This window comes from Halteromyces radiatus (genome assembly GCF_025201355.1).
Source record: "Halteromyces radiatus strain CBS 162.75 chromosome Unknown BX664scaffold_2, whole genome shotgun sequence".
NCBI lineage: Eukaryota > Fungi > Mucoromycota > Mucoromycetes > Mucorales > Cunninghamellaceae > Halteromyces > Halteromyces radiatus.
In genome coordinates, this window is record NW_026251688.1 from 4,025,113 (window position 1) to 4,045,362 (window position 20,250).

At 33.0% G+C, this 20,250-nt stretch overlaps 8 protein-coding genes across 8 annotated transcripts; 5 read left to right on the forward strand and 3 right to left on the reverse strand.

Moving 5' to 3' along the window:
• Positions 1–115: 115 nt before the first annotated feature.
• On the forward strand, positions 116–511 carry BX664DRAFT_241392 (uncharacterized protein; the record flags this gene model as incomplete). The annotated part of the gene is made up of 1 exon (XM_051540229.1): positions 116–511. A coding segment is annotated over one exon (396 nt), but the record flags the coding sequence as incomplete, so codon positions are not given.
• Positions 512–2,137: 1,626 nt separating this feature from the next.
• On the reverse strand, positions 2,138–3,547 carry BX664DRAFT_326944 (glycerol-3-phosphate dehydrogenase [NAD+]). The gene is made up of 3 exons (XM_051544327.1): positions 3,389–3,547; positions 2,712–3,330; positions 2,138–2,620 (listed from the first exon to the last, which is right to left on the reverse strand). The coding sequence occupies exons 1-3, from the start codon at positions 3,525–3,527 to the stop codon at positions 2,251–2,253; spliced, it is 1,128 nt and encodes a 375-aa protein (XP_051403896.1). The 5' UTR covers positions 3,528–3,547; the 3' UTR covers positions 2,138–2,250.
• Positions 3,548–4,176: 629 nt separating this feature from the next.
• On the forward strand, positions 4,177–5,299 carry BX664DRAFT_257783 (uncharacterized protein; the record flags this gene model as incomplete). Its single annotated transcript, XM_051540518.1, has 4 exons — positions 4,177–4,277; positions 4,352–4,455; positions 4,533–4,908; positions 4,972–5,299. 4 exons carry the CDS (start codon positions 4,177–4,179, stop codon positions 5,297–5,299), a joined length of 909 nt encoding a protein of 302 aa, XP_051403897.1.
• A 1,669-nt stretch (positions 5,300–6,968) lies between these two features.
• BX664DRAFT_326948 (glucose-6-phosphate isomerase) lies at positions 6,969–9,059 on the reverse strand. Its single transcript, XM_051544328.1, has 3 exons — positions 8,259–9,059; positions 7,741–8,097; positions 6,969–7,665 (listed from the first exon to the last, which is right to left on the reverse strand). Exons 1-3 carry the CDS (start codon positions 8,964–8,966, stop codon positions 7,072–7,074), a joined length of 1,659 nt encoding a protein of 552 aa, XP_051403898.1. The 5' UTR covers positions 8,967–9,059; the 3' UTR covers positions 6,969–7,071.
• A 1,905-nt stretch (positions 9,060–10,964) lies between these two features.
• On the forward strand, positions 10,965–12,538 carry BX664DRAFT_356884 (GDP-mannose 4,6 dehydratase). The gene is made up of 4 exons (XM_051547918.1): positions 10,965–11,115; positions 11,185–11,322; positions 11,387–12,251; positions 12,335–12,538. The coding sequence occupies exons 1-4, from the start codon at positions 11,022–11,024 to the stop codon at positions 12,360–12,362; spliced, it is 1,125 nt and encodes a 374-aa protein (XP_051403899.1). The 5' UTR covers positions 10,965–11,021; the 3' UTR covers positions 12,363–12,538.
• Positions 12,539–13,027: 489 nt separating this feature from the next.
• On the forward strand, positions 13,028–14,202 carry BX664DRAFT_276523 (cyclin-like protein; the record flags this gene model as incomplete). Its single annotated transcript, XM_051541331.1, has 2 exons — positions 13,028–13,345; positions 13,423–14,202. Exons 1-2 carry the CDS (start codon positions 13,109–13,111, stop codon positions 14,200–14,202), a joined length of 1,017 nt encoding a protein of 338 aa, XP_051403900.1. The 5' UTR covers positions 13,028–13,108.
• Positions 14,203–14,523: 321 nt separating this feature from the next.
• On the forward strand, positions 14,524–18,153 carry BX664DRAFT_276527 (glycoside hydrolase superfamily). Its single transcript, XM_051541332.1, has 4 exons — positions 14,524–15,443; positions 15,533–15,681; positions 15,769–15,965; positions 16,031–18,153. The coding sequence occupies exons 1-4, from the start codon at positions 14,570–14,572 to the stop codon at positions 18,039–18,041; spliced, it is 3,231 nt and encodes a 1,076-aa protein (XP_051403901.1). The 5' UTR covers positions 14,524–14,569; the 3' UTR covers positions 18,042–18,153.
• Positions 18,154–18,760: 607 nt separating this feature from the next.
• On the reverse strand, positions 18,761–19,979 carry BX664DRAFT_326958 (HPP family-domain-containing protein). Its single transcript, XM_051544329.1, has 2 exons — positions 19,725–19,979; positions 18,761–19,591 (listed from the first exon to the last, which is right to left on the reverse strand). The coding sequence occupies exons 1-2, from the start codon at positions 19,929–19,931 to the stop codon at positions 18,935–18,937; spliced, it is 864 nt and encodes a 287-aa protein (XP_051403902.1). The 5' UTR covers positions 19,932–19,979; the 3' UTR covers positions 18,761–18,934.
• Positions 19,980–20,250: the final 271 nt, after the last annotated feature.

The window sequence follows — 20,250 nt, forward strand, 5'->3', positions numbered from 1 at the left end:
TTTTCGCCACTCACCTTCTTCAATTCCACCTTCTGATGCTACAACAACGACAACAACATCAGCAAAAACAAATTCCATCAAATATGGACAATCAAATATACCATCTGCTTATGGATTTCGAGAACGTAAACATCACCTTCTTCCTTTGCATCTCTTTTTGGGGGACACTATGATAGAAGATGATCATGCTGCGACATTCGAAGATAATGGTGTAGCTATTGTGGAAGCTGATTTTACAACAGATAATACTACTGGAAATAATTTACATCGACATGATCATGAATTGATATTACATTATATTTATACACAATGTCAATCAAATCATCCTATCTCTTCTCTTCAACCTATTCTGAATCCTCCTCCACAATGGGCCAATCAACGGTTTAATGGTCATGTTTTCCCTGAAGGAACTCCAAATGGTATTGATCTTTGTGTTTATTTTTATCATGATGCTCAAGATTTCACAGATGTCACCAAGGAAATGGAACTTTTATGGAAAATCAATGCTCTCCAAATACCAATCTTGCCTATTTTATCCATGTCCAATCAATATCAACATCCATCATCTTCCACGAAACAAACAACAATAACCCCATTTGATATATATGCTGACTATGATGACGAAGGATACGATTTGGATGTTCAAGTAGATGATGAAGAAGAAGAAGATGATGATGATACCAATCAACATTTATACTTGAAACAACGACCTATTGATATACGACGTACCGAGCTTGCACAACTCTTTTCCCAATGGCGAATCAAGATGATGGATATTTCCAACTTGGACATTATTGGTCAACCGTCCTTTCAACAAAAAGGAAAATCAAGACAGAATTCAACTCAACAAGATATACTGATCGAACAACGTTTAGGTAATGCCTGGGCCTCTTCAAGTCTGATTTCACCGACACCTTACCATATTTTGACCATTTTCCAATTTATGGCCATTGACCGATGGGCTGTATCCAAACTACTCAAGACAATCAATGATCAAGCTGAAAGTCGAAGAATGGATGATAACATGCGAACTCCCTCGTCAGTTCATCAACATTTTCCATTATCACCATCATCATCATCAACAACAACAACAACAACAACAACAAGGTCAGCAACAAATGAAGATTTAATAACAACTAACAATGAGGACAGTAATGATTGCGCTATGAACAAACCATACAACAAGGATAAAACATCAGCAACAACAACAGAATCCTTTTCACAACATGATGGACAAAAAGAACAAGGCATCATTATGATCAATTTGTGGTTATTTTATGCATTACCACTGATCTTATTACTTGTATATGGATTATGGCTTATCTTGACAACTACTATCTATGGTTTAGTGACTCAACAACATTTATCTCAATGGCATGCTTCTTTAGTCATGGTATCTCATCAAAGTGGACGATCCATGACTCTGATGGTGAATGTATATGATGGACAAGATCAACCCAAGTGGGCACCTGAGCCACCTCTTCTTGTGACAAATTTACCTTTACAAATAACACAATCTCCCACTTTTATCTGGAACACCGCTCGTAGCACGACAAACGATTCACCAACATCATCATCATCATCAATACGATTTTCCTCCATTTTGGAAAGTCCTTCGACACCATTAACACCAATTGCTGTGACTCCTTTACCGAACAAGACGCAATCTTTAGAAGGACAATATTTTTACTCATTAAAGCTACCACCTTGTAGCTCACTGGATACCATCAATACCTATAGGATTATGGTCAAACCATCCACTTATCTCCCTGCTGGTTCAAAAACCTCAAGTTCTGTTCAAGGCAGTCCACTTTATATCCCAAATTATGTATTATGTGATCAGTTAGATCATTCTGATTCACTGGATTATGATATGGAACAAAATGACTCTGTGGAAAATCGACATATCATGGAAGCTTGGCATCATTTTAGGCAACATAGTCGATTTTATTTGATGAATAGTATCAAGATTGTGGAAATGATTTTTACTGAAGGAAAGGAAAAATGATCTATTTGTATAGTTTAGTTGTTGATATTCCCCTTTGTCTTTTTTTTATTCTCTATTTGGTATACCACGGTTTGTTTTTTTTTTATTTTAAATAAATAAATGGTTGATTCTAATTTGATGATGATGGGACTATATTTAAAAAAAAAAAGGTCATATTCTATATAATAAATTTTATTGATATATATATAATAATAATAACAAAAAAAAAAAGAGTTATATGATGAAATAAAAGAGGATATAATCTATAGTTTGATCAATGTATCCAACGGAGCACCTTGATAAATGATTCGATAAACAGCATCAAATAAAGGGAATTCATGGTTCATTTTTCTAGCCGTCAAAAATTGATACACCTCTGCCGCAGTGAGTACACCTTGTAGTTTCTGTCCATTTAGTAATTCCTTTTCCAATACATCCATAGGTTTTCCAGTTCTTGCAAAAGCTTCGGCCACTTTTCTATTGCGACCGCCAGAACAAGTTGTCATCAGATCCGCCACACCACACGATTCAAAAAAAGTATTATCCTCTACACCACCAAAAAATGATTTTCCAAATTTCCTCATTTCCATCAATCCAATTCGAATCAAAGCTGCCTTTGTATTGGATCCATAACTAAAAAAAAAAAAAAAAAAAAAAAAAAAAAAAAAAAAGTGAGGATAAAACTCTTTTTTTTTTTTAATAGATATATGTATATATTTTTTACTCTAATCCATCAGATATACCAGCTGCCACGGCTACGACATTCTTCAAAGCACCACATAATTCGACACCAACATAATCACGAATCACATTGACTCTAAAGTAAGGGGTATTGAAGAGTTGATAAAACAGTTGACCATCGGCTCGACTACCAATGGTGGTTTCACAGAAATGTTCTTGCGCGACCTCGGAAGCAATGTTGGCCCCAGACAGCACCGCGACATCCTTGAGATGTAACCTACGCCCGATTTCTTCTGAAAATAAAGTGATCCCATTCGGTTTGATATCCAGTCCCTTGATCAATGAGATGGCCTTGGTATCAGGAGAAAACGAAGATGTGACAAGATCATCACAGACCCCACGTACAAATTGATGAGGAAGGACGAACACAAGTACGGTTGCATCACGACATGCCTTGATAAGATCGGGTTCAGCAATAATATTGTCAGGTAAACGAATTCCTGCAAGATACTTTGGATTTTCTCGTGTTGTGTTGATCACCCGCGTTAATGGTTGACCTTGATAATCTTCTTCAAATACCCATTGTCGTATTTCTTGTTCAAATAGTTGATTGTGTCGTTGGACATTTTCACCAATAATTTTCGCTATGGTTGTTCCCCAATCTATATATATAATAAAGTGAGTAGGGTGTGGAATAAAGAAAAGAATAGGTTCACTTACTACCAGAACCAATGATACATACTCGTTCCTTTTTTAGTGTCATTGTCGAAGAAGTAAAAGAAGAAGAAGAAAAAGAAGAAGAAAAGGATCGGTAGAGAAAAGGTTTAAAATAAGAAAATGTGATACGAGTTTTATACATATTTTTCCTTAAAAAAAAAAAAGGTAGAGAGAGAGAAAAAAAGAAAAAAAAAAAAAAAGGTCCTGACATTCCCCACACAACCTTAACCGGACATGCAAAAAAAAAAAAAAAAAAAAAAAAGAGCATGTGATGGATTCAATTTAAAAATGAAAAAAAAAAAAAAACTAAGAAATGATGATGATGATGGGTGCAGTTGTATTGATTCAATATCTGATGATCATATATATATTTTTTAATGTAAATACACTACAAGATATAAAAAAGTGGCTGGGTTACAAAAAGAAGAAGAAAAAGAAAAAAAAAAGGCATTTTCAATATTTTTTTTTTTTGACTCGGCTCACCCCAACCTCCTCATTTTTTCATTTTTCTTCATTTTTCTTTTTTCTTTCTTTTTTTTTTTTTTTTAATTATTTTGTCACTTGTCAATTATATTATAATGGGATATATTCCTGAAAATTCACTAAGTAACTTGCACAAATACAAGTATGGAGGTGTAGATAAATCTTTGATATCTCGATATATTCTTACTCCTTATTGGAATAATCTAGTCAAGATCTTTCCCCTTTGGATAGCGTAAGTTTCTTTTTTTTTTTTTTTTGTTTTGATTATTATATATCTAACCTTTTTTTTTTTTTAAATTAGTCCTAATATGATCACTCTATTAGGTCTTTTGTGTATTGGTGTCAATATCGCGACATTATTTTATTATTCTTCAGATTTGGGACCTTGTCCTAATTGGGTTTATTATACGTAGGTTATTTACAAAAAAAAAAAAAAAGTTCTCTAATCCATCTTTATTTTTTTTTTTTTTTTGTCTTTTATAGTTTTGCTTTTGGATTATTTGCTTATCAATCTTTGGATGCTATTGATGGTAAACAAGCAAGACGTACTGGAGCTTCAGGACCTCTTGGTGAATTATTTGATCATGGTAAGTGATCCACCACGTGATAAATTCATTCTCATTCTATGGTATTCATATATATATATTTTTTTTGTTTATGGTAGGATGCGATGCTATCAATACATCATTGGGTGTGATGACTTGGGCTTCTGCTACTTATTTAGGACAAAGTTGGTGGACAGTAGCTTCTTTAGTGGCAAGTTTAGGTAATTTTTATCTTTCAACATGGGAAGAATATCATACTGGTATTCTTTATCTTGGTCATTTTAGTGGTCCTGTGGAAGGTGTTTTGATGTTGGTAGGTGTTCAATTAGTGTCTGGTTATTTTGGTCCTGCTGTTTGGACTTTACGTTTGGAAGAAGTCGCGCCATTGCTTCAATGGTCATACAGTGCTCATACTCGTTTGATCGGTTCTTTACAATTAAATCATATTTTGATTTTAATTGGTTCTTTGGTTCTTGTTTTGAATATTGTTACTGGGTAAAAAAAAAAAAAAGGAAATGGCATCATATAACGATATTTATTCCATTTTTACATATTTAGGTTGATCAATGTTATTTCTGTCAAGTTACACCCTACAGATTATTCGCGTGTCGATGATGGATCTATCATTAAGGCTATGCTTGGTTTGGTGCCTTTTATTAGCATGTGTTATATCACATATCAATGGATGTGCTTGTGGCCTGATCTTGTGAATGAACATTTGGCACTCTTTATTCCTGTATTGGGTTTATTGTTTGGTTTTCAAGTTGGTCTGATGATCTTGGCTCATGTTGCCAAATTACCTTTTCCCTATGCTAATGTGCCTGTTTTAGGCTTTTTGTCTTTGGGTTACTTGTATGCTTATTTGGAAACAATGGGTTATTTGTAAGTTTTGATTTTATTTATTTTATTATTTATTTTTTGCTAATCATTTTTTTCTTCTTCTAAATAATAATAATTTTAGGTCTGTATCAATGGATCATCGAAATATCGTCATTTGTCTTTTGTGTCTATCTGTTCTTCAATATACTCGATTTTCATTAGATGTCATCCAACAAATCTGTGGCTTCTTGGATATCGGTTGTTTGTATATCAAAAAGAAAGCGCGTACTGATTAGGTGATCATAGTGTCCACTTTTCTTTTATAAATATTTTTTTTATCATTCCCCCTCTTCCTTTTATATATGTTATCTTCTTAGTGTATCTTATTATATCAATAGACTTTCTTTATGTTCTCTCTCTCTCACTTTCTCACGCCCATTTGAATCTTATTTTATCAAAATAAAAATAAATACAGTGTTTTCAAAGTTTTTTGTCGGGTTACAAGAAAATGCTTTTCGTGATGTTATAAAATAAAAAATCGTACTTTCCCAAAATGAATGTCGCATTACCACTTTTTTAGATATCGCTTTAGAGATGTCGGTAGAGTATGTCATTGATTGATGATTGATGATTAATGACTGATTGTTAGCTGATTCTTTTCAACAGGCCATATTTGGAAAAAAAAAGAACTATATTTTTAATATTGTATCATCATCATATTCACAGTTAAGACAGGGGTATACTAATGTAATATTCATATCTTGTGATGTTGATGTAAATTTGCATAATAGTTCTTTTTTCTTTTTTTTTAAAAAAAAAAATCATTTACTGGGGTCTTCTTTGTTTATTTTCATTAACTGAGACATTCGATCGATCGATAACGAATGTAAATTTGCATAATAGTTCTTTTTTTTTCTTATGAGATATTTTTGCTGGGTTTATTTTATTCTTTGATCAAGTGAGAGAGATAAAAAAGTGCTATTTTATTTTTCTTTTTTTTTCTGTTTCTTCTTTCTCTTTTTTTTCCTTTTTTTTTTTCTTTTTCTTTTAATTTCTTTATCTATTTTGATATCAATTTTTAAACCAATTTACAAGCATACAAGACCTTTATATCCATCCATACCAAATACAAGTTTTTTTTTTCTGGACCACAACCTTACAAGAATCAAGACGGGCCTTTAGGTCCATTTGCTTTTTTTTTTAATATATACTTATTGGACTTCCTTCTCTCTGTACCTTGCTTAATAGTAAGTTTCTTTTAATAATAATAATAATAACAATAACAATAATAATAATAATGATACAGTATATTAATCATTCTCTTTTTCTTTTTCTTTTTGAAATCTCTCTTGGTGTTTCCAATTCAAAGTGAATAATCAAACTGTAAAGCAACATATAAAAATATGTTATCGCCTCTTCGGAGGACGCATTTAATGCTACCCTACAGGTAAGTTAAAATAAATAAATATAAAAAAATGGATATGTTGACTAAATAATATTTTATTTTCTGTTATTCAAAATACTCAATGGAACTACTATCACTCCTTTTCTTCTTGTTCTTTTTCTTCTTATACTCTCTATTTGGTTATGCGTCAACTCTCTCTTTTCTACCTTGTCATTTATTTTCTATCCTTACGATATTTTATTTCCTATTTTTGCGCCATCTTATTCTTTGAATTCCGTCAATTATTATTGAATAAAGTGTAAAGATATATATATATATATATTATTAACTATTCCTGATAAAAATGATTCAATAAGAATTTATTTTTTATTTATTTTCGAAATGATTGTATGGATCAAAATGATAATGAATGATAAAAAAAAAATCATACCAAACTAATATTGTTTTCTATGAGTCTTGTAAAAGTTGATGAGACCATTTGTAGAAGCATCATGAGTATGGACTAGACCTCCTTGAGCCAATTCTGGTTGGATGACCTTTGCGAGTTGCTTGCCAAGTTCCACACCCCATTGATCAAAAGAGTTAATATCCCAAATCACACCTTGAACAAAAATCTTGTGTTCGTATAGAGCAATCAAAGAACCCAAAGTAGCAGGAGTAAGGCTTTGGAACATGATTGAATTAGTAGGACGATTACCAGTAAATACCTTGTGAGGCACAATCTTTTCCACCACCTTGGTACCCATTTCAGCACGTACTTGTTCTTCGGTCTTTCCCACCATCAATGCTTCGGTTTGTGCGAAAAAGTTGGAAAGAAGAATATCATGTTGTTTACCACCAGCAATAGGATTATGTGTTTCAACAGGAGCCATAAAATCACAAGGAATCATCTTGGTACCTTGATGAATCAATTGATAGAATGAATGTTGAGCATTGGTACCAGGTTCACCCCAAATAATAGGTCCTGTTGAAGTTTGTACTTGTCCATCCGTTCGTGAAACATATTTACCGTTCGATTCCATATCACCCTATGATAAAAAAAAATATAAAATAAGATTCATTTATTCTTTTTTTTTCATCCTTTTTTTTTTTTTTTAAATTACTTGTTGGAAGTAAGCAGGGAAACGATGTAAATATTGATCATAAGGAAGAAGAGCTTGAGTTTGAGCACCAAAGAAATTATTATACCAAATACCAATAACAGCCATCAAAACAGGTAAATTTTGTTCAAAAGGAGTATTTAAAAAGTGTTGATCCATATCATAAGCACCATATAAAAGTTGTTCAAAGTTATCATAACCAACATAAATGGCAATAGAAAGACCAATAGCAGACCAAAGAGAATATCTTCCTCCAACCCAATCCCAAAACTTGAACATATTCTTTGCATCAATACCAAATGCGGTCACAGCTTCAGTGTTGGTTGATAAAGCAGCAAAATGTTTGGCAACATGTTTGATCTATATTAAAAAAATCATAATTTAGAAACAGATACATCAAAAAAAAAAAAATAACGGGTGATACAAAAACGTACTCTCCGACAATCTACTTATATAGAACACACCCCCAACAAAAAAAAAAAAAAAAAAAAAAAAGAAAACAAATAATAATAATCACTTACATCCTTTGCATGTTCCAAAAACCAATCCTTTGCAGAAGTAGCATTAGTAATAGTTTCTTGAGTAGTAAATGTCTTGGAAGCCACAATAAACAAAGTAGTTTCAGGATTGACCTTCTTCAAAGTTTCGGCCAAATCAGTACCATCAATATTAGATACAAAGTGCGCGTTCAAACCAGGTTTTGCATAGTGCTTCAAAGCTTCTGTTACCATCACAGGACCCAAGTCAGAACCACCAATACCAATATTTACTACATCAGTAATAGATTTGCCAGTATAACCTTTCCAAGCACCAGATCGAATTTGTTCCGAGAATTCTTTCATATGAGCAAGTACTTCACGTACTTCAGGCATCACATCTTGACCATTATCACAAATAGGTTTATTAGACATATTACGTAGAGCCACATGTAAAACCGCACGATCTTCAGTAAAGTTAATATGTTCACCAGTAAACATCTTGTTACGCATATCTGACACATTGGCTTCTTTGGCGACGTCCAATAAAAGTGATAAAGTTTCTTCAGTTATAATGTTCTTTGAGAAATCCAAAAGAATCTTGTTGTCTTTGGATCCTTGGAATTCACGATGAAACTTTTCAAACCGTGCAGGATCTTTTTGGAAGAGTTCCTTCATAACCAATGACTTTCCAATTGTATCATAATGTTGTTGTACTTTTTGCCATGAAGAAAGGTTGTTAGCAAGAACCATTATTGTATGTTTAATTGATAAATAAATAAAAGGAAAAAAAAAAAAGAAAGAAAGAAAGAAAGAAAGAATTATGATTTTTAAATATTTTTCCCCCCTTCTGTCCGATTCATGCTTTGCCCAACGGAAACCTAGGAAAAAGTTTTTCCTTGGTACATTTATAAATTCACCTGCCGCTACAACGAACTACCATTTTTTCGGCACAATCAGTTCTTTCTTTTTTTTACTATTGTCTTAGTCATGAAGTGTCTTACCTTTCTGTCTTAGTTAATCATTGTTATTTCCTCCTCCTCTCCAATCCCACTCTTTGTAAGCTACCAAAGCTTGATTCTTATTGGTCACAATTGGCCCTTGTTATCAAAAAAGAAAGGTGGGGAACACAAAGATAAATAAGCAACAGTAAATAAACTGAACAACAGTAGATGATGCTTCTTTTTTTTTTTTTTTTTGATTGATGATATACCATTTTCGGTTTTGTTATAAAAAAAAAAGAGGACGCGGCAACTTTTTTTTTTTGACATGATCAGTGTGATTGTCCTTTTTCCAAGTTGAATTGAGACGCTTTTTTTTTAAAACCAAATTAAAAAGATGTTAAGCAGTGATTCTTCCCAATTTGTCAATTATCTAGACGAATAGAAAAGTGATGATTATTCCCCCTTTCTTATTAATCATATTTTCCAATCTGACTTGATTTGTGAATAATGTAGTCAAACGATAAGTGATAAATGAATGAATGATGTGATGATATGTGATGATGGATGATTAAATGGATGATGAATAGTGATGATGATTCAAATGTTTGTAATAATATATATGATATGATCATTATTTAAATCTTTACCTTTCTTTCTTTTCAATGCATAGTCATTTACCGTTATCTTTCAAATAATGATAAAAAAAAAAGAATACATCACCATGTATTTATATTATCGATTTCCAACATTCGTTTTTTGTTTTCAACGTATAAGAGAATTATAATACAAAAGACATCTCGTTCAGGAAAAAAAAAAAAGAGTCAAGAATAAGAAAAAAAAATGAGGATGATTTAACTTCATATAATCAATGCAATATCGGGGAGTACAGGAATGGATAGACAAAAAAAAAAAAAAAAAAAAGAGCAATGTTACACCCAAATATTCACATCATCATCATCAATGTCCATCCTTATTATCACCTAAAAAGGTAAGTAAAAATAGAGCGAATAGATAAAAAAGAGGGAAGATGAATTTGGAAATCGATGACCATAATAAAGAAAAAAAAAAAACACGATCTAATTCAGATATTTTGTACCAGACTTCTTTAGAGCTTATCACGCGTGTGGGCGTGGTACCTCGTTTATCATCATCATCATACATCATTTTATCATATTTATTATTTGGCATACGAATAGATTACTTTTCAATAAAAAAAAAAGGGTCAGTTATTATTTAACTTTTGTATTCTAGACTTGTAATAATCAACTCTTTCATTCCATTATTGACAGATGATTGGCAAAGAACTAGAGATGGACTCCGTTTCAATAAATAGTAGACCTTTTTTTTTTGTATATCTTTTTTGAATCCTTTTGTGGTAAAGGAGGAAGTTATTTGTTTTTATATTCCGAATTCAATAACAGAGAGAGAATTGACACTAAACTAAGCTTGGCATAGAAAAAAAAAAAGGATCGACGTAAGAGAAAAGATGCCAAGTAAATTAAGAGATTATAAATTTCACAGAAAATTATTATACTAAGAAATCTATTTTATCCTTAAAAGTGAATGATAATGAAGATGATATTAAATATATTTTATATAAAAGGCACTTGTTTCCAGATAACGTTTAGTACAATAACATTAAAGATATATATAATATGACAGGACAGCGGTGATCCGGTCGGTAAGTAAAAATAAAAATAGGTTTAAAAGAGAGGATTGTCGTTTTTTAGTGTCACCTTCCTCGTTTAATTTTGGGCTCGATTTTTTTTTTTTTTTAATTCAAACTCGTTTTGCCCTTTTTTTTTTTATCTTTCTTTCCATTCATCATCTTTTTTTTTTTGTTTTGTTAATAAACTCAATCATTATGTCTGAAAGTGTATTTGCTGCCTCTCATATTGTTCATAACAATACTATGTCTATTGAAGAATATCGTTCTCGCAAAGTAGCTCTTATTACTGGTAAAAAAAATAAAATAAAATAAAATAAAAATATTAATATGATAAAACTAATATTTATAATGTATTTAGGTGTTACTGGTCAAGATGGTTCTTACTTGGTTGAATTCTTATTATCAAAGGGTTATGAAGTTCATGGTATTATTCGTCGTTCTTCTTCTTTCAATACTGGTCGTATTGAACATATTTATAAGGATAGTCATGAAACTGGTAAGTTAAAATAAAAAAAAAAAAAAAGGAAAAAATCAATATAACTTATTATTATTATTATTAGGTGTCAAGTTCTTCCTTCATCATGGTGATTTGACTGATTCTACTTGTTTGGTTCATATTGTTTCTCAAGTTCAACCTACTGAAATTTATAATTTGGGTGCTCAATCTCATGTTAAGGTATCTTTTGATATGTCTGAATATACTGGTGATGTGGATGCTCTTGGTACTTTACGTTTATTGGATGCTATTCGTACTTGTGGTTTAACTGATCGTGTTCGATTCTATCAAGCATCTACTTCTGAATTGTATGGTAAAGTAGTTGAAACTCCTCAAAAGGAAACCACTCCTTTCTATCCTCGTTCTCCTTATGGTGTGGCCAAACTTTATGGTTACTGGATTGTGGTTAACTATCGTGAATCTTACAATATGTATGCTTGTAACGGTATTTTGTTTAATCATGAATCTCCTCGTCGTGGACGTACCTTTGTGACTCGCAAGATTTCCAAGGCTGTTGCTGATATTCATTTGGGCCGTCAAGAATGTTTATACTTGGGTAATATTGATGCCAAACGTGATTGGGGTCATGCTCGGGATTATGTTGAAGGTATGTGGTTGATGTTACAACAAGATCAACCCGAAGATTTTGTTTTGGCTACTGGTGAAACTCATACTGTACGATCCTATGTTGAAAAGGCTTTTGCTGTTACTGGTCGCAAGATTGTTTGGGAAGGTGAAGGTGTAAATGAAGTTGGAAAGGATGCTGAAACTGGTAAGGTGCGTGTTCGTATTGATCCCAAGTACTTCCGTCCTGCTGAAGTTGATTTGTTATTGGGTGATCCTACTAAGGCCAAGGAAAAGTTGGGCTGGACCCGCAAGGTCTCATATGATGAATTGGTTACTGAAATGGTTACTGCTGATGTTCAATCGTAAGTTCTTATATATATATATATATATATATATATATATATGATGATAGATATACTGATTTCTTTTTTTTTTTTTATTATAGTTCTTTGAACAATGACACTAGTAATTAGAATAGTTTAGTTTTAGATGATGATTCCCTTCTATCTCTTTCTTTCTTTCTTTCTTTTTTTTTATTACTTCATTGTTATATCGTTTAGAACTTTTTGATTTCCTTTTTTTTTTATTTTATTCTATATTTCTTTTGTATCATATTGTTGTTTATTTAAATAAACATGTTAGATTATACGTCCTTTTTTTTTTTTTTTTCCTTCTTTTTGATTCCATTGCTTACCAATTTTGTCCTCAGATAATGTGATCCAATAAAATTCATTCTTTTTTGTTTTTTTTAAAAAAATAAATTTGTTTGGTTCTTCCATTTTTTTTTTTGTTTCTTTTTCTCTTTTTTCTTTCATTTTGTTAGATCACTTTCACCTACGAAAACAAAGATTTACCAGGTAGTGTGATTTTATCTTCTTCTTTTTATTAGTGCTTTTTAGAAATAGTTCTTTATATATACATTTACTTTTAGTTTAGTTATTATCAATAGATAGATGTTTTTTTTTCTCACACACAATTCATATACATTAAAAAAAAAATTAAAAAAAAGTGACCTCCCCAAAGAAAAAAAAAAAAAAAAAAAAGACAAAAAAAAAATATTCCTTTGATCATTGTTATTCCTTTCCTTCATTTTCATTTTGTTTTATTATTGTTGTCTCTTATATTGTTGTTTTATTTGTTTTTTTTTTTTTTTTTTTTTTGTTTGATGATCAGATCAACTCATATATATACATGTTTATTATATATATATATTGTTTAGATGACTTCAACAATTCCTTTTCCTTTACGAGAACCACAACAAAATGATACACCTCAAGCTTTTCAACCCAACTTGAATGTGAACTTGATATGTCCAGATTGTCGTGTGACTCCTCCTCAAATTGTAGAAGAATTTGCTTCTGGTGATCTTGTCTGTGGTGATTGTGGTTTAGTACTTGGTGATCGTATTATTGATACTCGGTCTGAATGGAGAACATTTGCTAATGATGAAGGAGATGTATGTTTATATATATTTATATATTTATTTATATATATATCTACTAATCATCACATATATATATTATCTATTTATAGGATCCATCTCGTGTTGGTGCTGCGGCAAATCCATTGTTGGACGGAAATCAATTAGATACAGTTATATCAAGAAGGGATGGTGGAACAGGGGCAGCAAAGGATTTGAACAAAGTACATGGTCGAGCTACAGCAATGAAAGGTGAACGCAATTTAGTTCAATCTTACAAAGATATCGGTGCAATGTGTGATTCCATCTCCTTATCCAAGATCGTTAGTGATACTGCCAAACAATTATACAAACGGGTGGAAGATGAAAAGTTATTACGAGGAAAATCAAGTGATGCCATCATTGCTGCCTGTATCTTTATTGCTTGTCGACAAGAAAAAGTGGGACGTACATTCCGTGAAATTTGTGCGTTGACTAGGGTACCCAAGAAGGAAATTGGTCGTTGTTACAAGTCTCTTCAAGCTAAATTACAAACGAATACAAGTATCATGAATTCTGAAGATTTAATGTCTCGGTTTTGCTCCAATCTATTACTTCCTAAACATGTACAAAAGGCTGGTGTGGATCTGGTGAAGCGTGCAAAAGAATTGGGTACTCTTGCTGGCAAATCTCCCATCTCCGTTGCTGCTGCTTGTATTTATTTGGTATCTTATCTCTATAGAGTTCCCAAGACAACAAGAGATATTGCTCATGTAGCTGGTGTATCTGAAGTAACTATCAAGAGTGCTTACAAATCCCTTTATGCTGAACGTGAAAACCTGATCGATATTGAAGCTCTCCGGGCGAAACCTAGTGGTGATGGTTTAAGCTTTGAAGATTTGGCTTTACCTTAGTATAGTTTTTTTTTTTTTTTTTTTTTTTTTATGGTAGTGATGATACTTATTTTTACCCCTCTCTTCAGTACACACACTCACATATATATATATATACAATATCTTTTACTGTAGTTTTCATTAAATAAAAGTCTTTATTATTTTACCACTAAAAAAAGTTATTATGATGGACAAGCGGTGCATGAATAAATTGATAAGATTAAAACTAGAATGTATTTTTTTTTTTATTTATTTGTTTGTTTTCTTTTTCCTTTTCTCACACTTTTCTCTCTCTTTTTTTTTATTATTCATTCACTTTTTTTTTTTTTTTTTTTTTTTTTTACTACTGTTTGTGTAGAAACCAAAAAGTAAAAAAAAAAAAAGTGTGATGGGTGATATGACACAACTTTACTCTTTATTTTCTTTGGTCGTACCGGTGGTCATTGGCTTTGTTCTTTATACACATCATCGTACTCATGGTACTCTAACAGATATTACTACCGAATCAGTTGCTTACAATCGTACAAAATATCAATCACTTTTGGACTGGGACAAATATTCTTTGCGTGTGGAAGGTGAACCAATTCTAATTCTTTCTGCTGAATTTCATTATTGGCGTATACCTGACCGTGAACGATGGCCACATATTTTACAACAATATCAAACTGCTGGGTACAACACTATTCGTATCTATTTCCATTGGGGTTATCATTCACCAGCTGAAGGACTCTATCTCTTTGATGGCAATCGTGATGTGGATTATCTTTTAACACTTTGTGAAAAATTGGGTCTTTTTGTCTTGGCGGCTCCTGGTCCTTATATTTGTGCTGAAACGCAAGGTGGTGGTTATCCTTCTTGGCTTGTAGCCAAACGTCATCTTAACATTCGTCACAATTCCATCATGCTCTGGCGTACTTATGATGCTTCCTTTGTCACCTACGAAATTCAATGGTTGGACCATATTCTACCTATCTTGGCAAGACATCAAATTACCGAAAATAATGACCAACGACGTCGACGTGGTTGTATCTTGGCTCTACAAATCGATAATGAATTATTTGAAACAATGGCTCATATTCTTCCTGTTGGCTTACGTGATCAAATGCGGGTGTTGGCCAAAGCTGCTCGTGATGCTAATATTACTGTACCTCTATTTACCAACGATGGATTCGAAGAAGGTGGATGGGTTCCTGGGAAAAAACCAAATTTCTGGTCCAAGTATCCTTTTGGTATCGATTTATATGGATTTGATAAATATGTTGGTAATTTTTTTTTTTTTTTTTTTTTTTTTACAAAAAAAACAAAGGTTGTATTGGTAAGACTGACAATATTTATATATATATATATATAGTGTTTGCTCCTTCAAGCTCTCCAAAAAGTTGGTTGATTGATGGTGGTACCACTTCTGGTGAATGGAAAGATTGGGATCCCAAGAGAATGGAAAATTCGATGGACAGACTTGAAAAAACAGTACGAGGATTTGGTGGGGGTGCTAAGGAAGTAAGTAGACTATAATAATAGATTATATATCTATATATGTATGTCTGATGCCTTTTCTTTTATATACATATGTTTTTTTTTTTATAGTCACCCATATTTATTCCAGAACTTCAAGGTGGATGGTTCAATCATTATCAATTACAACACACATATGATCAGATATACGACTTTTATGGTGATCAATACACAAAGTTGTTATTTGAAAGTTCATTGGCTCAAGGTGTGACCATGGCTAGTCTCTATATGGTATATGGTGGGACGAATTGGGGGACTTTGGGTGATCCGTAAGTTAACAAGAAATGGGAATGATGATCATTTATTCATTTCAATTTATTGATTTCAATGATAGTGATGTCTATACTTCATACGATTATTCTGCATGTATTCGTGAATATGGTTATTTATCCTCTCGTGGACGCAATCTTCGACAAACACTTATCTTTGCACAATCATTCGAACCTTACTTCACTCGGACCGATCTTCTCAAGAAACCAACAATGGGATCTCCTGTACGAGAAATCATCAATCGACAACGTGTGGCTGTTGGCGCTGATCAAGATGTTGTATTTACCTTTTTCCGCAACTTTGACCGCAAGAAACGTGATGAACATGTCATCAATCAGAATTATGCTGGCAAAACTATTCAAATGAAGATTCAATTTGGCTACAAGACATCATTTATTGGTATTGGCAATTACAAGACCATCAATGGACTTTCACTTCTTCAAGCAATCATACCTATTCATGCTCGTATGGTAAACCCTGACACAAAAGAAGAAATTTGGATAGTGGAATCGACGCCCTCTGGACTTGGTGAACTTGCTTTCGAGAATGTGGGAATGACTATTACTGGCAACATGCAACCAGAAGTTGTAACGGTAGAAGAATCAGTCTCCTTGATACGATTCAAACGCTCAGATGGTTGGACAAAACTAGCGATAAATGGAGAAGGCGCTCTTTATATTATTGGATTGGAATCAAATAACATTAGTACTCTCTACGCCGACTTTCAACCTTCATATTGGAACCGAGGAAGCACGAAGAGTAGATATCCTGGATTATTGGCTTGGGGTGCTGATCATCTTTATTACAATCAGGAAAACCAAGAATTGGAAGTGGGCTATAATATTCACGACACTGAAGTTCACCTGTTATCATTTACTAAACCAATTGACCAACATATGATTGTACATGATCAGATGCCTTATCTTTACACCAAAAAACTAGCAGATCGTTCTCTTGAACAACATTCGGTGGTACTTCCTCTTATCAATTGGAAATATCGTGATGTGAACTGGAATACCCTGAATTGGCAACCTTTGAAACGCAACGAGAAAAATAAACTGGTATGGGATGCCATTGATTATCATTTTACAAGCGGACATGTACTCTATCGCAATCAATTCAAGACACCAGGACAAGCCGATCCTCATGTTCAACTGTCTCTCAATGTTCGTCATCGTGCAACTGTAGTAGTGAATGGACATATTGTGGGTGGACATACAACGTACTCTCGACAATTATTCTCAGCTGGAGCAAAAATAGGTCCTGATCCATGGTTTATTGGCACGCATAACTATGACTTGACGCCTTATCTCACACATGAAGGACGACAATTGGAAAATACTTTGGTGATCATTGTCGATAGTTTTGGACTCAATCGTCAAGCATTTATTATGAATGATATTCGCAACCCTCGTGGTATTATCAAGGCAAAATTGAAGGGTGTGGATATCAGTCATCAACAAGTGGAACAAGGTTGGCAAATCACTGGTGTAGACGTTGGTAAACTTAGTCAAGCATACAACACAACTGGATTCCCTGATGAACAATATGAAGTAGGATACGAATCTTTTACACCTGGAATGGATTCGACACCACCTTCACCTACTGTCACCCCCATAACACATACCAATGAACAACAACAACAACAACAACAAGAAGAAGAAAAGTATGATTATCGTATGCCTATGAATCCTTCTCAAGGTGTTCGATGGTTACAATTTAATTTTGACAATGCATGGAAACAAGAAAATCAAAGAGTCCCACTTCGTTTACATTTGGATGGAGAATTTACGGCCAAGGTAATTCTGAATGATTTATTGATTGGACTTTATTTTGGTAATGGCGATGGACCTCAACATGATTTTTATCTCCCTGATGAATTGATTCAACGTCATGACAATGTGGTTCGTATGTTAGTTTATTGTTGGACTCCTACTGAAGCGCAAATCCGGATTCAAGGATGGCATGTTAAAGTACCTGGTAGTGGAAACTTGATTACTTCTTCATCATTGGACTCGATTACTCAACCTGCTATGGACTATATTGTATGGAAAGATACTGTTCGTATTCAATAGTATTATATATATATATATGTTTGGATATATTAACAATGATCCTTATTATTAGTTGTTGTTATTATGATTTTGAAATAAAAAAAAAATGAAAATATTCATCTATCTACCTATTTTTTCAATCCCACAGTATTTTTTTTTTTTTTTTTTTTTTTTTTTAGGATATCCAGTATGAAAATATTATTCTATTTATTGATGCTTTTTTTTTTTTTTTGATTTGTACACTTAATAAGGTAAATCTATTCTCCTTAATGAAAGATAAATTTACGTTATCGCGGATCAATATTTAAGAGGTTAGTGGATCAAAGAATTGCTGCATTGATAAAAAAAAAAGAGGAAAACATTGATGGATTACTATTCACCTTGTAGATTTTTATTTGTAGATTGCAAATCATACCATCAATCCAACATCGATTACCTTCTTCGGCCAAAATGAAAATAATGGTTATTGTTCTTGAGGTGGCACTAGGTTTTGATATTGGTAGTGGCTGTGGTCTTAATCGTGCTGATGGACGATATCACTTGTAGTGTAGTTGTTTATTATTATTGTTATGTGGTACAGAAATTTGTAGCGATGAATAAAATTATTCTTCTGTGTAAAGATTCATACAAATTATGGATGATATATTGGATATCTGGAAGTTTCTTTTTTTTTTTTTTTTCTCAAGGTGAACAGATTGATTGCATTTATAAAATATTGTATCATCAATCGAGTGACATATCAATGAAAGACTTCTTTGTTTATTATTATAATGATGATTAGGTATAGATCATGTAGTTAAAAAAAAATATGGTATACAATGTAAGAAGACAAATGTAAAATACAACAATAAATAATAGTAACACTAATAAAGGAGAGTGGGGGAGATCATAAAACTAAACAAAGACAGGAGTGTTCAATCTGACTTTTCTTGAGAGGAGGCCCGTAATTTTGCATGAATAGATTTTAAAGCATCCATATCGTCCGCATTGAGAATATCAGGAGGTAACACCAGAGGATGAGCAGGATCGAGAAGGATGACAAGACCAGAAGAAACATTGGTGGAAGAAGAAGTACGATCATCGTCTACGTTGACAACCACATCATCACCACGTTGTGAAAAAGGCAATGCTGTGGCCAGATTGCCAGGATCTATCTGTACAGGAAGACGAGCAGGACGCCACCAAAACGTCGGATACCTTCGATCCATATTATTCACCAGACAAGCCAAAACAAGTTGTACTGCAGCCGACATGGCAACCACACCAATATAGTACCAACCCATAGCAATCACCTTTGAGTCCACGGCGGGTAAAAGAGCAGTTGCACCCCCAGGCGGATGAACTGTAGTTGTCATTTGCATTACTACAATAGCCAGAGAAACAGCAGTGGCACCGGCTACCCATTGCACAATCACTTGTTGTTCTGGAGAGGCCCAAGACGTAGGTACCTGAATAAACAATTTTGAAATGCTCACACCTACAAGAGCTCCAATGACATGACCAAAAAACGCATTCCTAGGCTGGGCCAGTGGGGAGTCGATGGATCCGTACAATAATACTGCAGAGGCACCCTATGATTAACAAAAATAGATGATCATCATACCAAAAGAATATATATATATAAGTATAAATATAGAAAAAAATAAGAGTCAGTTCAATAATAAGAGTTGGTAAAAAAAAAAAAAAACTTGGAATAATACTTACAAAACTTGCAATGACAGTAGGAGAATGATATTCAGCAAGTTGAGGACTATAAGTACCAATGATCAGCAGAACAGCAATGCCTAACCATGCACCTATGAATGACCAAAAACTGATTTGCCATCTCTTGTGGTTTTTCAATGGTAATGAAGGATCTCGATACCCAAGCCATCGGGAAAAGTAAGAAGGTAAATTGGCCAAGGTCCACATTATCAAGAAGAAGAAGACAAAGAAAAAAGAAGGAAAAAAAAAAAAAGACAAAGGGGAGAAAAAAAAAGGAGTGGGAAAATAAACCAAAAGTGTGGAAAAAAAAAAAAAGAGAAGAAAAAGGAAAAATTGACAGCTTTGAAATACAAAAAAAAAAAAAAAAAAAAAAAATTGAAACAACGATGAATGGCCATTCGTTATATGTTTAAAAGCAAACAAAATGTACGGCGTGCAAATAGTATCCACACTGGGTTGCATCACGTTTTTTTTTTTTTTTTTTTTTTTTTTTTTTGGAAAATCATTGATCATTTCATTGGTTTGT